This window comes from Microtus pennsylvanicus, chromosome 6 (assembly GCF_037038515.1).
Source record: "Microtus pennsylvanicus isolate mMicPen1 chromosome 6, mMicPen1.hap1, whole genome shotgun sequence".
Classification (NCBI taxonomy): domain Eukaryota; kingdom Metazoa; phylum Chordata; class Mammalia; order Rodentia; family Cricetidae; genus Microtus; species Microtus pennsylvanicus.
The window spans coordinates 25479054-25499206 of NC_134584.1; the positions used below are offsets into that span (position 1 = coordinate 25479054).

General features: G+C 42.4%; 1 protein-coding gene across 6 annotated transcripts in view; it reads right to left on the reverse strand.

Annotated features, from left to right (window-relative positions):
* Positions 1 to 16162, reverse strand: part of Zfr (zinc finger RNA binding protein) — a 66026-nt gene extending 49864 nt beyond the window's left edge. For 3 of the 6 annotated variants that reach the window (XM_075975867.1, XM_075975868.1, XM_075975866.1), the window contains exons 1-2: positions 15743 to 15899; positions 15354 to 15453 (exon numbers count right to left, since the gene is read on the reverse strand). In XM_075975867.1, the coding sequence (XP_075831982.1) occupies positions 15354 to 15453; positions 15743 to 15779 (137 nt within the window). In that variant the 5' untranslated portion in view covers positions 15780 to 15899. Of the gene's footprint in view, positions 1 to 15353; positions 15454 to 15742 lie in introns of all 6 variants that reach the window. The other 3 variants (XM_075975864.1, XM_075975863.1, XM_075975869.1) reach the window with 3 other exon arrangements.
* Positions 16163 to 20153: the final 3991 nt, after the last annotated feature.

Genomic DNA, 20153 nt, shown 5'->3' on the forward strand with positions numbered 1-20153 from the left:
AACCACAGTTAGGAAATAATGGATGAGAAAAACCTATAATGCTCATTAATACAGGTACAATTATTCATTCTTTATCCATGATGCAGAGCCTGCACAAACACAGTCAATTGTAATTGTTTCTATTAATCCCATTATTAATTCCTTTTCAGTAGAGGCCCACATTTCTTGGCCCCAAAAGATGTTCTACAGGACAAAAAAATAGGTGGAGACACAGTGGAAACAATCAACTAGGTAGACAATTTGACTGAAGCTGCCTGGTCCTAACCCTTAAAAATGCATAACTAAGGGAGGAAGACCATATGCTCTGGTTTATGCCCACTGTCTTAGTGGAATTATTCATATTATTTCTGTCACTCTTCCAAAGTGTCTTGGTCTGAACAACAAATTACAAAGTCATCATTCTTAAGCACCTTATAAAAATGATGCCAGGGCAGTAAGCAAATGTATATGTATATACAAATATACACACATTCATTTCCAGGGCTTCCTAACGCAGTTCTGTTTCATACAGCCAGGTCCCTATCATCACCTGAACTGGAACTTCTTTCTGTTGCTGTTTTGAAACAGGCCCTGGATCCCAGACTGACTTTACATTTACCATGCAGCTGAGAATGACCTTGACGTCTTCATTCTCCTGTTTCAGTCTTTGGAGTGAAGGATCAGAGGTTTTCATCATCACCCCTAGTCCATATGTGATGGGAAATCCAACTGAAGTGCTTCCCACAGGGCAAGCACTCTCATCAACTGAGCTATATTCGCCAGGCCCGGGAAACATAACTTCTGCCAAAAACATTAGGTAGTCCCAATTCCTAGAGTAGCCAAACTGATTTTCATTCAAATTAAAGACTATTACTTAGAAGCCATCCAGATAATTCTTTCAATTTCAAACATGCCTTCCCCTGTAAGACGTTATGATACAGTGACCAAACTGGCAATCAAATACTTAGGGGAGAATAAATTTACTTTCAAAATTCAGGTTAAAGGCCAGGGTGAAGTCTAGTATTGAGAGAGGCCCTGCATTTGACCCCTAGCACTGGGGATCTGATTGCAGGAAGGATGGTTTAAGTCAATACCAAGTGCAAAATATCAAGTTAAAAACCAAGGGGATTTGCCTATTTTATAATAGTAAAATAAAAGGTGTCACCTCCCTGCATACAATATAAAATTTCACTGACCTCAATCTGTAAAGACAAGCGCTTTTGAGTAGTAATATTTGTGAATAATAAATAGAATCTAGTCAGCTTTAAATGGAGAGAAACTAAATAGAAAATCACAAAATGTAAGCTGTGTATGGTGGATCAAGCATTTAACATCAGCCCATAGGAGGTAGTAGTGAGCAGATCTCTAAGTTTGAGTCTAGCCTGGTCTACATAGCAAGCCCCAGGACAGTCAGAGACCTTGTCTCAACATTCCCCTTCAAAAACAAACAACACCCCCCCCCAACATTAATAACAGCATGTGTAAGAAAGTTTAATACAAAAGAGGCTGGAGGGCTGGAGAGATGGCTCAGAGGTTAAGAGCATTGCCTGCTCTTCCAAAGGTCCTGAGTTCAATTCCCAGCAACCACATGGTGGCTCACAACCATCTGTAATGGGGTCTGGTGCCCTCTTCTGGCCTGCAGGTATACACACAGAGTATTGTATACATAATAAATAAATAAAATATTAAAAAAAATAGAGAGGCTGGAGAGACGTCTCAGAAGTTAAGAGAGCACTTGTTACTCTTCCTGAGAACATGGGTTTTATTCCGAGCATCATCTACATGGCAGATTATAACTATCTGTAACTCAAGGGATCTGATGCCTTCTTCTGGCCTTGGAGGGCACTAGTCACACAAGTGGTACACATACATAGATGCAGGCAAAACACCCAAACAAATAAAATAAAAATTAATTAAAGGAAAAGAGAACAAAAAAAAACATTTGGGAGGCAGAGGCAGGTGGATCTCAGTGAGAGGAAGGAAGGAAGGAAGGAAGGAAGGAAGGAAGGAAGGAAGGAAGGAAGGAAGGAAGGAAGGGAAGGAAAGAAGGCAGGCAGGCTGGCTTCAGGAGTTGAACATGCTATTTCCTTCAATGTCAAAAACAGAAAAGAAACCAGGCATGGTGGTGTAGACCTGTGAAGCTAGTACTTGGGAGGTAGACGCTTCTAGACTAGCCTCAGCGAGATCAGACTCTCTCAAAAGATTAAAAAAGCAAAATAAAGTATCTAGAGAATTATTAAGGTTAAATTGTAAAATTACTCCACATTCTTAGATTTACCCTCGAAGATAATGACCAGTTTCCTACCTGCGTATCAAAAACTTAGCTAGAAGCCTTGAAATAGTTAGTTGGGGTGGTCATGGTGGCACCTGAGTTAAATCCCAGTACTTGGGAGGCAGAGACAGGAGGACCTCTTTGCTCTGAGAATTTTAGGTGAGTCTCATCTACAAAGTAACAGACAAGTCGGTGCTACATTGTAAGGCCCTGTCTCAAAGTAAGTAAGATTTTTCAGGCAGTCTTGCTGCTTTCTTCAAAAAACAAACAAAAAAACTGAAGGGTGATAGATAGGCAATTATCAGGTATTTAAAGAAAGCGTATTCTCAACTGCAAAGCAAGTTAACTCTGTCACTGCAGGAAATAAATACATCAAAGTCACACAATTTTCAAAACCCCTAATTTGTGTCATAAAACAAGAACTTTATACTACTAGTCAGGAGATGAGCCTAAAGAATATACATAAAAATAAAAATATGAAAGAAAAAGAAGTTCAATATCTAACTAGAAAGAATTCTAGAAAAAAATTAAATGAAATTATTTTCAAACTCAACCAGCAGACTATCCAAAGAACCAACATGGAGACATTTTTCAATTTTTCAACACAAAAGAAGTTCTTCAATTTTCCAGAGAGGAAAAGAATGTTACAATAAAAAAAATTAGATATAAAAAAAAATCAAAAAAAAAATCAGATACTAGTGGGACATAGACAGGAGAGTGATGTCTTCAAAATTCAAGAGAAAATAGTTATTCTGCAGAAGTCTGTGCCCAGCTTAACTATGGAGAATAAGTACTTTTTAAAGACATCTGAGGTCAACTTTTACTATTATATATGTACCCAGACAAAACAAAAAATAAACAAAGATAAGAAATTCTGCAAACCATGGAAAAAACCCAGGTCTACAGCTATGCAGCAGGCCAGAAATCAGGGTAAGGTCAAGCAAAGTACGAAACCTCTGACAGAAAGATGAAGACAAGAAACAGAAATACTAAGATATAATCACTAGGTCTGGTGACACATGCCTATAATCCCAGTTAAGAGGTAGAGGCAAGACCATTAGTAGTTCAAAGCCACCCTTGACTACATAGTAAGTTTGAGGCCTACCAACTCTGTCATAAAAAAAAAACAAATGATAGGCAAGGCAATTAACAACAAAGGTATGATCCCGAACCATAAGAAGATCTTATAGTTGGATAGAAAGTACAATCGAAAAAAAAATCACCTTAACTTTAGAGTAGGTAGATTTTCCATTAAGTGTACAGGACTAAGTGTACAAGAGGAATATACATAAAAATAAAAATATGGAAGAGAAAGAAGTTCAATATCTAACTAGAAAGAGTTCTAGAAAAAAATAGTAAATGCAAATAGCTCCTAGTAGGATTTAGAATCATAGCTTGGTATCTGGCTCCATAGTAACTTCTTACAGTTAGAATAAGGCAAGTTTTTGTTGTTTTAAAAGTTCTAGAATCGACCTAACTTACAGAAGACAAACCAGAGAACACAACACTAGTAAAAACCATAGTACAAGAGGGTTAAGAATATATGGAAAGAGGAAAGAGGAAAAGCACAATGCTTTAAGATCATTCATTCATTCATTCATAGACAGAGCTTTTCTGTGTGCAGTCCTGGCTGTCCTGGAACTTGCTCTGTAGACCAGACAGGCTAGCCTCAAACTCACAGGGATCCGCCTGTCTCTGCCTCCCGAGTGCTGGGATTAAAGACGTGCACCACCACTGCCCGGTCACTCTGTAGACCAGGTAGGCCTTGAGCTCATAGAGTCAGTCGGGATTAAAGGCATGTGCCATCACTGCCCGATTTGTTATTTTATTATTTGATTAAAAAAAGAGAGAAGTGGGGAGATGATGTTGGTGGGAGATCTGAGAGGAGTTGGGGAAGGTAAAAAAATATTGCATGAAACAACTTAAATAACTCACATATTCAAGTTGAAACAAATTAAGGTCTAAGTACTACTCAAAGGGATTTATAGATTATTCAGTGTGATACTTATCAAAATTCCAAAGACTTTTTGTAGAAATTGAGAAATCCATTTTAAAATTCACATGAATCTTAAGGGACCCCCAAAGTCAAATAACCTTTAAAAGAGAAAAACACAGGAATAAAACACTTTGTTACTTCCCTTATCCAAGAGGATAACTATATGTTTTTCCTTGGGTTCACCTTCTTACTTAGCTTCTTTAGATTCGCTTATTGTAGACTCCGTGACCCCTATTTATGGCTAGAAACCAATTATGAGTGAGTACATCCCATGTTCATCTTTTTGGGTCTGGGATACCTCACTCAGGATAGTGTTTTCTATTTCCATCCATTTGCATGCAAAATTCGAGAAGGCATTGTTTTTTACCGCAGCGTAGTACTCTAGTGTGTATATATTCCAAGTAGACAAAATTGCCGGGGAGAAAAGTGGGATGTTGGGGGTGGGGTGGGATGGGGGTAAGGGGAGATGGGGAGAGAAAAGGTAGAAGGAAAGGAGGGGGGACTTGGGGAAACAGGAGGATCGGGATAAAGGAAGGTTGGATAGGGGAGCACGGAACCCCATTTCTTAGTTAAAGGACCCACTTTAGGATGGGCAGGAGACTTGACCCTAGAGGGGCTCCCAGGTGCCCAAGCGGAGGCCCCCAGTTAGTTCCTTGGGCAGCTGAGGATAGGGAACCTGAAATGACCCTATCCTAGAGCAATACTGACGAATATCATGCATATCATCCTAGAACTTTCATCTGGCGATGGATGGAGATAGAGACAGAGACCCACACTGGAACACTGGATAGAGCTCCCAAGGTCCCAAGGAGGAGCAGAAGGAGGGAGAACATGAGCAAAGAAGTCGGGACCACGAGGGGTGCACCCACCCACTGAGACAGTGGAGCTGATCTACTGGGAGCTCACCAAGGCCAGCTGGACTGTTACCAAAAAAAGCATGGGATAAAACTGGACCATCTGAACATGACGAACAATGAGGGCTGATGAGACGCCAAGGACAATGGCACGCGGTTTTGATCCAACGCAATGTACTGGCTTGGTGGGAGCCTAGCCAGTTTGGATGTTCACCTTCCTAGATATGGACGGAGGGGGGAGGACCTAGGACTTACCACAGGGCAGGGAACCCTGACTGCTCTTTGGACTGGAGAGGGAGGGGGAGAAAAATGGGGGGAAAGGGAGAGGGGTGGGAGGAGGGGGAGAAGAATGGGAGGAGGGGGAGGGAAATGGGAGGCTGGGAGGAGGTGGAAATTTGTTTTTTTTTCTTTCTTTTCTTTATTCTCCTTTTATCAATAAAAAAAATTTTTTAAAAAAAAATAAAAAAAATAAAACCTCTTTATTTCACATGTGAAAAAAAAACAAAAACAAAAAAAACACTTTGTTACAATTTTCAAAGCAGCAAAAGCAAATGAGGGTTTAGTATTCAGCCATAAAAATATATGGAAAATAACTAGAAATTGTACCAACACTTAAGATGTCTAGGCTGGGCAATGGTGGTGCACACCTTTAATAGCAGCACTCAGGAGGCAGAGGCAGGAGGATCTCTATAAATTCGACGACAGCCTGGTCTACAGAGCTACGTCCACTACAGGCCCCAAAGCTACAAAGAAACCCTGTCTCAAAAAACCAAAAAAGGTATCTAAACATGGAGACAAAATACTTTACAAAGCGTTATTTTTGTCAAATAAGTAAACATGCTGTAGAGAAATGAAAGGAAATTTCAGTGCTACAAGCTGTAAGCATACTAGGCTATTCTGATTCTATCTACTGTACTCCGGAGTCTGAAACCATACTACTCAAGGTAGCAGGCAGATCTTCAAACTATCATTCTTCAAGGAGGTAAAGATCTGCATACAAAATACAAATCAATGTACTGTTTCCTTCCAGAGAATTTTGCTTAAAAAACAAAATCAACCAACACCAAAAAATAGGCAAAAAAAAAAAAAATACAACCCCAAACCCCAAACTAAACAGAAACATCTACCTATCAATGAGCAGCATTTAACACCAGCTGCTAACAAGTGGTCACACAAGCCTACCACACTTTCTACCATGCTAGTTCTCAGAGAACGGCAGTTCACGAACAGTTAGAAACCAAAGACTGTTAACTTCTAGCCTCACCAGGGCTCCAAATCTCCAGGGTTGTTGTTGTTCATATCTATGTGTTTGTGGCAAATGCTGTACAAATAACATTTTCTGTACTGCAGAGACATGAAATAATTAGAAAGCTCTTTGTTTTTTTTTTTGGACAGGGTCTTATTACGGGCCTGGAACTGATCACTATGTAGACTGGGACAGCCTTGAACTCCCAGAGATCTGGTCTCTTCCTCAAAGCACTGGTGTGCCTCACCACTCTCTTTGAAGGGAGAACTGTAAAAAAAACTTTTCCTGTCTTAGTCCTAACTCTGGGTAAAGAAAACAAAAACCTTTATAAGACAACCCCTTGGAAATTACTTATGACCAAGATCTAAACAACCAGTAAGCTATCTTAGCAGAATCTTGCATTGACTTTATTTTACAGGCTACAAACTATTTCCCTTTGCAGAGATGCTGCAAATGCAAACAGAAAACCTCAAAAACAAATTATAAAGATCAAAATTATCATAAAGAAATAAGATATGATGAACAGGAGTTGGTTGAATAATAACTACATTTAAAGAAATAAAGGAGTATCAAATCTAAGATCAAAGAATAAAAAGAGATGGATCAAAAATAATTGAATAGGGTCAGGCAAGACAACACAGTGCATAGAGGTACTCCACCAGGCCTGCAAGCCTGAGTTCTAACCCTGGAAGAGAAGAACTGACTCCCATTAAGACTGTCGACATCCACACGTGCACAAATAATAATAATATGTAACTTTTAAAAAGACATTATTAAAAAAATTAGATGGCTGGGCATGGTGACATACATTTTTAATCCCAGTACTAAGGGGCAGAAACAGGAAGATCCCTGTGAAAGGCCAGCAAGGTCTAGGTATTGAGCTTCAGGATAGCCAGGACTACATAGAGACCTTGTCTCAAAAAGCCACAAGATTAAAATAAAAAATTAAAGAAAATCAGATGAAGATGGGTATGGCCATGCACTCTGCAATCCTCAGTACTCAAGTGGCTAAAGGAGGATAGCCACAAATTCAGGGCCAGCATTGGACACTGAGTTCCAAGCTGGTTTGGGAAGTTACATTATCAAGATACTGCCTCAAAAAACAAAGCAAAACCATTCAGAGATGATAAAAAGCCTCCATCAGGCAGAGAGGTCGCTCAGTGGATGCAGGTCCTTGTTACTGGAGTCTGACCACCCAAGTTCAATTCCTACAGGTGAAAGGAGAGTTCAGACTATGTCTTCCTCTGGTTCTATCAAATGTTTCAAGTTTGTAACATCTGTTTTTGTTATTTATTCATTCAAGACATGTTTACATGCCAGGCACCGCTTCTTCTCTAGTTGTATACATATTCTGCTTTAGCAGTGGATCACCAAACATGAGGATAATAACCAGATTTACACCACTCCTGGAATACTGACAGTATTCTGTTTAAGTGAGGGCTACACAAGTTTGCCTATTTTTATACGTTACCCAACTATCATATGTGAAGTTTTCTTTTACATATATGTTTCAATGGTTTTTAAAAGGTTTGTTTGTTTGAGACAAGGCTCTGTGTAGCTTTGACTGCCCTAAAACTCCCTAAGACTCTGGGATATGCCTACCTCTGCCTCCTGAATGCTAGGATTAAAGACATGCACCATCACTGCTCAACCAAAAAGTATTTAAAAATATTTTTTAAGACTTAAATTTAAAGATTTTAAGAGAATGGGTATTTTTGTCTGCATCTATGTCTTTGCACCACATTCATGCCTGGTGCCTGAAAAGGTCAGAAAAGAATGTTGGATCCCTGAAACTGGAGTTTGGCATAGTTCTAAACCACTACTATGTGGTTGCTAGGAACTGATCTCAGGTCCTCTGTAAGTACATTTAACTGCTGAGCCATCTCTCCAGCCCTGTTTTATTTACTCACTTGTGTGTGTGTGTGTGCATGCACACACACACCAGTTATGTATGTAGGATACCTAGGAAGCCAGAACAGTGTTGAATTCCTTGGAGCTGGACTTATAGGTAGTTGTGAGCCAGCTAATATGGGTCCTGAGAGCTGAACTCTGGTGTCTGAACCTTTTTTAAAGCTAGGAATGTTGTCTTACACCAGTAAGCATTTTGAAGGTTGAGGCAGCAGGTTTATCTTAAGTTATAAGGTAGCTGGACTACTTAATGAGTGCCAGGTCACCCCGGATCACAGAATGTAACTGTTTCCAAATACAGTAATACTTTTAGTCAGATCCTCCAATTTCCTATTTTGCTATTTCATGAAAAGTCAAGTGGAGAGATTGCTCATCCATTAAGAGCACCTGATGCTCACTCTTCAAAAGAACCCAGATTTGGCGCTGCTATACACACACATACTCCACTCACACGTTAATGACAGTACACATAAAAAAGTCAATGACTGTTACCATAGTGAGCCCCACAAGTAAATTCTTTGAGAGCACAAGCTCTAAAAATCAAGTACCAATATCACATGAATTATAGCCCTGGTTGTCCTGGAACTAGCTCTTGTAGACCAGGCTGGCCTTGAAGTCACAGAGATCAGCCTGCCTCTGCCTCCTGAGTACTGGGATTAAAGGAATGCACCACCAGAGTCTGGTGAATTATAGCCTTCAAATTTCTTTTAACACACAGATATTAAAACAAACAAACAAGCACATGTTTATTTTATTACCTTGATTTTTATGTGTTAAGAGCTACACTTCACTTTATCAAACATTAAATGATGCTACCTTTGAAAAATGACCTTAATCCTGTGCCCTAACAGAGTGGTGCCACAAACAATGGATATGGACTGTGTTGACCCTTCAACCTTTACTAAGTAGATTATCTACGTCATTCTAACACTAACAGTTTTTGCAATTCTAAGTAATAATGTAGCTGACTATGGAAAAAATAAACCCATACCTTTAAACATTCTATACTCTCTACATTCTAGCTCAACTATTGATAAGCATAGCACTATCTCTATAAAGTCTTAATCTAATAATCTATCTATCCTTTTATTTTTCTAAATAATAATTATTTCTTACAAGATGTTCTAACACTTTAAGGATAATCCTTGTTTCACTACAACCATTAAGATTCCTTCATCAACCGGGCGCATGGTAGCATACCCAGGAGGCAGAGACAGGTGAATCTTTTTCAGCCTGGTCTACAGAGCAAGCTCCAGGAAAGGCTCCAAAGATACAAAAAAAAAAAAAAAAAAATCAATCCTGTCTTGAAAAACAAAAGCAAAAAAACAAACACACAAAAAGATTACCGTAAAAAACTTGAGATTTCAAAAATCTCATTATAATAAGTATATTAGAGTTAATGGCTTGGATATTTAAAAACTTCATTAATATAATCTCTTTTAAGGACTATACTTTTGCTCTTTTCCCTTAATGTGTCTTGTAGATTTCATTGCTTTTACTTCTAGTCAGTTTTGGGCTCTATATAAACATGGGTAAGGCTGGGGACTTAGTTGTGGAACACTGATTTAAGTAAACAAGAGTTATTTGGCCGGGCGGTGGTGGTGCACGCCTTTAATCCCAGCACTCGGGAGGCAGAGGCAGGCGGATCTCTGTGAGTTTGAGGCCAGCCTGGTCTACAAGAGCTAGTTCCAGTACAGGAACCAAAGCTTTGGAGAAACCCTGTCTCGAAAATTAAAAAAAAAAAAAAGTTACTTGAAATTTAGTAACTTAATTCAACATTGCTACAAAATGAATGCTAATTTGTTTTGATTATTGAGACAGGATCTTCCTTTGTAGAACAGGTTTGCTTTGAATTTACTCAGAATAGCTAAAATTCTGGGATCACAAGTATACACCACCACCATATCCAACTCATGAAACTCAACTTTTTTTTTGAAAGTCAATTTTTGTATGATTTAGTTACAGAAAATTCAATGGACTCTTACTGGGTTTCATTTCTGTGTGTTAGCAGTTGGGAGACTGAAGCAGGAGGTCTGTAAGAGGCTAAGAAGGGGAATGATTACTTTGCATTACTTTGATTACACAACCTTTACAATGTCTGGAGTCAATTATTACTGATAAGAATGGTAAAAATGTTGCCAAATGATTACTTTAAATAGCAAACTTTATTGAAGGTAGAGTTAACATTCAGATATCAATGATACCTAAAGCTACATCTTGAGAAATATAACTAGTTTAAGTACCAGCTAAAGATTTAAGTTACCCAGAGAAGAGACTAAATATGAAATGACAAGAAATGTTCAAGGTTTTTCTCAAGAGTAAGTGACAAGAGCCGGGCGGTGGTGGCGCACGCCTTTAATCCCAGCACTCGGGAGGCAGAGGCAGGCGGATCTCTGTGAGTTCGACACCAGCCTGGTCTACAGAGCTAGTTCCAGGACAGGCTCCAAAGCCACAGAGAAACCCTGTCTCGAAAAACCAAAAAAAAAAAAAAAAAAAAAAAAAAAAAAGAGTAAGTGACAAGAAAATGGCTGCTTAAAATACTAAAAGAAAAGGTTATTTTTCTGTTCACTGGAGAACAGAAATTACTCTATAATAATTTTATTACATATTTGTAAATGTTGTAACCCCTTTAAAAACTCAAGTACTGCTGGAGTGGTGGTGCATGCCTTTAATCAATCCCAGCACTCAGGAGGCAGAGGCAGGCAGATCACTGTGAATTTGAGGCCAGCCTGGCCTACAAATTGAGTTCCAAGACAGCCAGGGCTACCCTGTCTCAAAAAGCAAAACAAACCAACAACAAGAAGAATAAGAAAAAAGAAAGAAAAAAAAAGAGGGTGAAAGAAAGATTTCTGTTATGAGAACATTAGGACCCTCCCCCCATTAAGAATTATCTGAGAGTTAGCAAGACAGCTCAGCAGGTTAAAGCACTTGATTCACAAGTCTGATAACCCAAGTCTGATGACCAAAATACATGATGGAGGAAGAGAATTAACTACTAAAAGTTGAAATCTCATCTCCACAGGTGTGCTGGACAAACACTTAACTGGGCATGCACATACACCCACACAGACAATATTAAATAATAAACAAAAAGCAAATGAAAAAGGCTAGCGGGATAAGGTGGGTGTGACTAATAGAAGCATACTGCTGGTTAAGGCAGGAGGATCAAAAATTTAAGGTTATGTTTCTCTACACAGTTAAGCTCAAGATTAGCTTGAGATATGTGAGACCCTGCCTCAAAAATAAATAAATGAAAATAGGAGAATCATCTTGCATTGGCAGCAATGCCTATAATCCCAACACTTGGAAAATGGAAGCAAAACCTAGAGTTCCAAGTTGAGCTTGAGGTCAACATGGTCTACATGGTGTGTGTGTATATATATGTGTTTGTGTGTGTGCATGCACATATAGATTTATGCAATATATGTTTAAGAGTGTGGCGTTTGAGTGTTTCCTCAAACAGTAATCCTCCCTAAGGTTTTTCAAAATTTTTTAAGTTTTTGTTTGCTTGTTCATTTTTCAAGACAGGTTTTTCTGTATGTAGTCTTAGCTATTCTGCAACTCATTATATAGAACGGGCTGGTCTTGAACACAGAGATCTACTGCCTCTTCCCTCCAAGTACAGGGATTAATGGTGTGTTCAACCACACCCCAGTTTATTTTTTTTTAATTTATTTTACGTGCATTGATGTTTTGCCTGCATGTATAATTGTGTGATGATGTCAGATCTCCCTGAACTATAGTTAAGAGTTTTGAGCTGTCATGTGGGTACTAGGAATTGAACCTGGGTCCTCTGGAAGAACAGATGCTGCTCTTCTACCGAGCCTTCTCTCCAGCCCCCTTTTAAGTTTAGCATGTCTAACAGTGTACCTTCTCAACACAAGAATTCTCCAACTAAGCTCACTTTCTGTCATGAAGCCATCTTAGTTATTTTCCATGGGAGAACCCGCCTTGTCTTGTGCCTCCGCCCATAAATTAAACATCTTATCAGAAATACATAAACACACACAAATTCAAATATTTTTTTCTAACAGGAAGTAAATCTTCAAAAGACATGTCATTGTTAGGGCTACCTGTCCTTAAAAAATACACACAACAGGGAAAAAAAATAGAAACTGAGACTTTGCAGCACAAAGACTGAATAAATGCTCAACACAGAAATGTTTAACATGAGCCGGGCAGTGGTAGCACATGCCTTTAATCCCAGCACTCGTGAGGCAGAGGCAGGCGGATCTCTGTGAGTTAGAGGCCAGCCTGGTCTACAAGAGCTAGTTCCAGGACAGGCTCCAAAGCTACAGAGAAACCCTGCCTTGAAAAAAAAACAAAACAAAAGAAAAAGAAGTGTATAATATGAATTATCATAAATGAAAACAATCTAAAAGCTATTTGGAACTCACATAATCTCTTTACAACACATCAAACTAACTCTTTAGTATATCATTAACAAATATCAAAGCTAAGGCTGGGGATGTAGTTTCCTGGTAGAGCAAACTGCCAAGGAGCATGAAAGACACAGGTTTCATTTCCAGCATGAAGGATAAATCTAAGGTAAATTTAGTCAAATAGATTTATTACATATAGCCGTGACTAAGAAAGCTAAGACCAGAACTGACATTTCAGAAGTTCACTCTGAATTACCTATACTCAATGCAATCAAACAGTCCATTCACATGTAAAAGACTTTAAAGAGTCCCCAGAGTTTTGAGACCTTTCAAATTAAGAAACATATACATGCAAACTAAAACTAAACTCTTTCACTTCCTAAAGTTCCATTATAACTTTAGGAATTAACTAGCCAGAATTAACATTGCTGGTATTAATTGTATTTACCCATCTTCCTCAAAACATTAAGATTATTGAATACGAATTCTTGTTTTTTAAAATACCAGTAACTTTCACATTTGCCTATGTAAAAGGCAATGAGTCTTAACAATTAGTTTGGTGATCTATGTATAGTTAACATCAAGACCAGTCTTTTCTCTTCAGACATACATACATTATCAAAACAATTCAACAAACTGGAATATTATTTTGTTAAGGCTGGGATTAAATATTCACACAATATTGATTGGATTCAAATTTTTTTACATCTATAATCCTGCACTTAAAAAAAAACCCTAAAAACTGCAACCAATTCATCAATTTTCAATATGTCAACAATTAATAATGCAAATACGTCATTCAGTGGATACTAAGAAAACATAAAAATACTGTACAAAATGCACAAAACATTTTAATGGTCAAACACAGCATCTTCTAGTACACACGGTACTTGCTCGCTAGTAGTAGGTTTACAGCCACAGATGCCATTAGCTTTCTCATTTCCCGAAAAAATAAATTGTCTTCACTATGTCCTCTTCCTTCAAAAAAGATTTTTTTTTTTTTTGGTTTTTCGAGACAGGGTTTCTCTAGTTTTGGAACCTGTCCTGGAACTAGCTCTTGTAGACCATGATGGCCTCGAACTCACAGAGATCCGCCTGCCCCTGCCTCCCAAGTGCTAGGATTAAAGGCGTGCGCCACCATCGCCTGGCCAAAAAAGATTTTTTTGAAACTTTGCTTGAACTTATAAAACAAATGACATGTTAATGTCTGAAATGTACCAAGATTTTGCTCTGACAATATAATTTCAGTCCTTTTTCTCAACACAGGCCTCAAGAAAAAGACTTGTAAAATGCCACAAAATATTAAGGCTTTCAACAATCAGAAAAATACCAATGTCAGCAATATAATACACTTACAAATTTTAACACCTCTTCAGATAAAAAAAAATTCAATGGGGGCATTATGTCTATGGATTGGCAGAGAGTCTTCTTTTTCGGCAATATACAAAATAGCACTTCTTGCAGTAAATTGTATTTTAAGATTCCATTAAATCAGGTAACTTTTTTCTCCTTTAGTAACTTTCAGCCTCCAAATATTAACCAGCAACCCATTACATGTCCCCCAAAATCAAGATGATATTGTTATTCAAATTTTGTTTTTCCAACGCGCCCCTTTTAAATACACAACTCGCCTAATGCATATGAGATGAAAAACTACCTGAGTTTAACCAGGATGAATCTAATATCTAAGATACGCAATGTAATACACGCAGAAAGACAATACTCAAGAGCTGGGCGCTTATGGCTTGAACCAAGAGACTGTCTTACTTCGATCCTGGCAAAGTACAATAAACGCATCGTTTTGTCTTTGTTTCTGCGATAAAGATGTACAAAAATTGCAGCTACTTCTGCAGTGACAGCTATCTGAAGGCAGAGGCTTCATTCCGTGCATTACAATGACTCAGTACAAAGTCATCGTTTTTCTTTTCCCCGACGGGGAGGGGGGGGGGGAGAAAAAGACCCGAAAAGAGACTCGCTGCTCCACCTAGCACCGTACTCGATGGCGAAAAAGGCTCTGCGCTAGAAACTTCGCCCACCTTTCCCAGTCTCGCAGCTAAACAATTCACAGGTGGTTGGAATATTACCATCCTCTCCGAGCAAGAAAACCACAGGGCATGGGGATGGATGCAGTGACGCTGGCAAACGGGTAGTCACTCTGAGGGACTGGTGGGGGAAAAGGGTCGGGGACTCGGGACCTAGTAAAGGTGCCCACAAAGACACGTTATCTGGGCTCCTGGGGCGTCGCGGCAGAGGCCGCTGCGCCCGAGACTCCCTGCGAGGCCCCTTCGCTCGCTCTCTCCGTTCCCCGAGCCAGAGGAGGATAAGGGGTGGGGGCTGGCAGGGCGGAGGCGGGGGAAGCCGAGGGGCCAGCGGCGGGCAGCTGGGCTTCGCTCCAAGGCCGCGGGAGGCCATTTTACCTCCGGGGCCGTCCGAGGCCCCAGCGGCCCTCCACGTCCCCAACCCTCGGTCGTCACTCCTCCCCCACCCTCGCCCCTCGGGGGCCGCTCCCCGACGTCGGCGGGACCCGGCGGGAGGGAGGGGGAGAAGGGGACAGGGAGTGGGCGGGAGCGGGGAGGGTGCGGGGCCCACCGCGCCTGGGAGCTGGGGCGGTGCGGCGGGGGCGGGGGCGGCTGCGGCCCGCGGGGCCCGAGTGCCGGCGGGGTAGGGACCGCGGGGCGCGGAGGGAGAGGCGAGGGAGAGGGCGGGGAGCCGTTACCTATACTGGGCCGCAGCCGCCGCCGCCGCCGCCCCGCTGTGGGTGAATCCAAAGTAGTTGCCGGTCGCCATTTTGGCATCTTCCCCCAGCCGGCTGGGCACTGCGGCGGGCACGGAGAGTCGGGTCCCATGGCGGGAGGGCAGCCGTGAAGGGGTCGGGATGACGAGGGAGGGCAGGGGAGAGAGAGAGGGCCGTGAGAAGCCGCCCTGGCCGGCCAGGCCGCGGCCGCACCGCCGTCCACCTCCCTCCCCGCACTCCCTCACTCACTCGCACGCCCGGGTGGCGGCCGCCGCCTCCTCCCCGGAGCTGGCCCCAACCCCCGCGCCTACCCGCCGCCCGGGGCCGGAGAAGGGCAGGGTAGAGGCCTCCACGGGCCACATTAGACTCACCATAGGTGAAAGAAACTACAGGGCATATGGGAATCATGGGGCTCGGGCTGCTGCTGCTGAACTCTGAACTCTCACCCGCTGCCTCCCTCAGCCCCACTCCTTCTCAGCGGAGAACAGACCGCCGCCTCCGGCCGCACTGCGCAAGCGCGCTAGTGCGCTGCATCCTGGGAAATGTAGTCCTCACGGCCCGGGCCAACTCACCCCCATCCCTCTACCCCCCACCCCCCCACCCCAGCGAACTGGCGCAGGGCCCCAGAGCAGCGGGTTTCTGGGGTGTGGGTGTGGGGCTCCCTCGCGGGACCACGGGCCCAATCTTCTCCCTAGTGGTGGTGACCCGCAGCCGCTGCGGGGCGGCTACAGGGCGGAGGAGGGGAGCCTCGCCCGGCCGCGGGGGAGTCGAGGAGCGTGACCAGATAGAGTGACGTCTGTTGGCCTTTTCGCCGCCTTACTTTTCCACCCGTTTCCTTTAGTTTTGCGTCTGCGTTTGTTCCCTATGCTTCAACCCTCCTCTCGCGTTTGATTTCTATTAGATTTTTTAGCTGAGCTAATTCCTGTGGATTGTCTACCTTTAGAAAGGGGGAGGGGCGGGGAAGAGGAGAGAAAAAAAGCAGAGGTCTGCTCGAAGCGCCTGCCCAGAACCCTGCCTGCTACAGGAGTCACACATCTTGCCAAGCCCTCCACCCCACCTCACATACTCCTTCAGGTTTTTCAGGGTCCTATCGGCACCCCCCACAAGATGTTGGGCGTTGCAGTGATGCTAGCGAGCAAAACAAAATCACCGTTCACGTGAAATTTTTATTCTGGGAAGGCTTATGAGAGACTAGATCCAAAGCACAGAAAATGTCGTGGGTGGTGATTGTAGCTTTAGGAAACCAAGGCAATGGAGATGAGGGGAGCCCTTGTTAGGACTACTGGGATGGAAACAACCCCCTGGGTGGATACCTGGAGGAAGGACAGTGGAGGAAAATTCAAGAGCATCAAGGAGGTCATTCTGCCTAGAAGTGAGGATCACTTCAAAGGTCTTGGCGAGTGTGTCAGATCTGCTGGGTGTGGTGGCACATACCTGTAATCCCAGCATTCAGGAGGCTGAGACAGGAGGATCTCTGAGAATTCTATGCTGCTCTACACTACAGAGGGAGATATTGTCTCCCAAAGAAAATATTCACCCATCCACCCACTCACTCCTACCCGCGGTGCCAAAAGAGTGCCTCTGGGTAGAGACCAATACTTTATAAGCAGTACTTTATTGCATGCAACCATGTCCTCCTTGCCTCTGCTTTACGGTTTTCTATTTATTTTCACCGACCATTTTCTATCATCGCCCCTCTCCCCTCTTTCCTCCTCTACTCTTGGAGACAGAGCTCAGGGCATCCTGCAAAGTACAGGCAAGCACTGTAACCTGAGCTACATCTCTCTCTTTCCTTCTTACAGTTCTATTTATTTTTTATTCTTGAGGCAGGGTCTTGCTGGCTGGTCCAATGACCTGGCACTCATTGTACTGTATCTGCTGGCCTCCATTTTCCAGTAATTTTGCATCAGTTACTGGAGTGCTGGGATTAGGAGTAGGTGCCATCTTACTGTGTGCTCAGTCCTCTCCTGAACTGTCTTTTGTCGCCTCGCCTTTTCCTTGTCTCTACAAAGCAGAAGAAGAGCGCCCTCCACCTTGACTCCTCCTTGCCTTCTGGATGCCCATCCACCAGCCCCTGCTGTTATCTCTTCTCAGAGTGAACTGCAGGGCTTCAGTCTACCTTTCTTTCAAAGGCAGAAACAATGCCTCTATTCTTATTTGTGCCAACGCCCACATCTCCTACAAAAGTACAGCTGAGAACCTGTCTGATTTGTCCTCTCACTCATTTCAAAAGAGAAAATGTAGCGCATTTGGGAAAAATCAGTGCCTTTGTTTTTCAGAACACTGATGTTTCCCAATTGTGTTGCTAGGGGAAAAAATATCTCCTACTTATAGGGGTATTAGAACTGCTTTTAAAAAGTGACTTGCCTTGAACTTTCCAGAACAATTAAGCCTCCAGACAGACTGCAGCTGCTTTCATAAACCTCACTACTCTTAAGCTATTTGCATAAAACTGGAGGAGAAAAGTCAGGTGATAATTGGTGAGATTCTGTTGAGGCTGGTTTTCTGTTTTGCTGCTCGGCAGGTCTTGAGAGAGAGGATAGAGTGTGTTGACACTTTTCAGGGAGAGAGAGCCCTGAACTGGAAAGTAGAAGATGTCTTTCTCTGGTGACTCTCCTTAGGGGTGTGGCAGTGGTGACTGGCACAACAGAGGCATAGCCCATAGGAAGTACGTTAGCTTCTCTCACCTTGAGCTTGTTTAAAAAAGATATTTTGGAAAGGACTGGGATCAAAACAGACCTGGGTCTTATTTGGGGAGCAGCTAGCGGCAGAATGTCCTGATTAAATATTATTTAACACTTTGGAGCCTCTTAAGATAGGAATAATGATAGTATCCTCTTCCTATGGCTCAGTGATGTTGCTCGGCCGGTAAAGGTGCTTGCCTGATGACCCCAGACAGGCACAAATTGTTCTTTGACCTCCACACAATTGCTCACACATGTACACAGACATACACTAAATAAATAATAAAAAATATTCTTCATAGGGCTGTGGTGGGTCCTAAATGGGGGCATCTACCTTTTTTTTTTTTAAAGGACTGGGACCCCCTGAGAAATGGCTCAGCAGGGTTACAGTGCTTGCTATGCAAACATGGAAGCTCATCTGACCTGCTGAACAGAAGGGGAAAACTGACTCCATAAGGTTGTTCTCTGACCTCTACATATGTCTATGCCACATGCACCAACATACGCACTACACACACACACACACACACACACACACACACACACACACCAAATAAGTCCAGATGTTCTTTCTAAAATCAACCTTCTAGTAAGGAAATACTCCATGACAAATATTCACCTACAACCAAAGGGCTTATGGCTCCAAGCTAGAGGAGTATGTCCCTGAATGCCCAGCCAGGCAACATGGCAGCAAACAACCCACTGGGCCAATAACAGAAAACAAGACTTAACTGGAGGAAAAACAAATAAAAAAAAAAGTTAAAAAAAAAAAAGACTTAACTGGAACTGGGATGTAACTGAATTGGTAGAGCACTTGCCTAAATTAGCATGCATGAAACCCTTTACCACATAAACTGAGCACAATGGACTACCCCTGAAATCTCAGCCCTGGGAAGGTAGAAGCAGGAGGACCAGAAGTTCATGGCCATCCTTGGCTACATAGGAAGTCTGAGACTCACCTGAGTATGTAAGATCCTGCTTCCAAACAAAACATCAGAAAACAAGCAAGTAGGCACGCCGGAGAGATGGCTCAGTCCATGACATGCCAGCATGAGGACAGAGTTTGGACCCTCAGCACCCACGTGCACTGGGAAAAGAGAGATGGATGGAAGTGGGGACAAGGCAGGAAGATCTCAGGCTCTCTGCCAAGCTAGTCAAGCCAGAAAGACGAAAGGTGAGCTTTAGTTTCTTCAGTAAAAGACCTTGTCTCCAAAAATGAGGGAGGAGAGCAACTGAGAAAGACATCTGCTGTCCATCTCTTGCTTCTGCATGCCAGCACACACATGCACATATGTGCACAGGCACCCATAACTACACACATACATAAATACACAAAGAAATGCTTGACTTGGGGAAGCTAGTCATCATATTACTTAGCATCTTCATTAGGGAATGGTTCACAATGCATGTCTGGTCAAGGTCTGTGTGCCTCTTCCTTCTTAGGACAAAGCAGAATTCTTAAGTAGACTCAAAGACTCAACATGGTCTGTCCATCCTGCCTATGCATCTCCCAACTCCACATCCTCTTCATCCCAACAACCTTGACCTCCTGCTTATCGTGGCCCACACCCCACCATAGGGCATTCCACATTCTCTTCACCTAGAATTCTTGATTCTCTTTGTCTAGTTAGTCCTCTTATGGAGGACTAAACTCAGTCAGTCCCTCTGCATTCCTCCATGATGTCCCTTCTGTGACCCCTTCAAATGATCAGATGGTTTTCATGCTCTCCGAAGACAAGGGAAGTCTGCTTAGTTGCCTCGTCACCCCTACAACCTTATACTTATTGTCTGACAGTTTGATAGATGCATACTTCCCCCATCAAACTATGATCTTTCTGGGGGCACAGAGCTACTCTTGAGTGCCTGGTGACAGGTCACCAGAAAGTACTTGAAGAATGATCAAAGCGGAGGATGCACGACTTAATCATTCTTTGATGATTCAGAAGGCAGTTCTAGATTGCCGTATTTCCCGGGGTTATAATTATGAACCTCAATTAGCATCTGAAGACAAATTAGGAAATGTTAATTGGCAGTTCTGTTAGCCACAAGGTGGTGCTAGTCTGAGAAAGCCTGTCTTCAGCTGCGCCTTTGAGTCAAG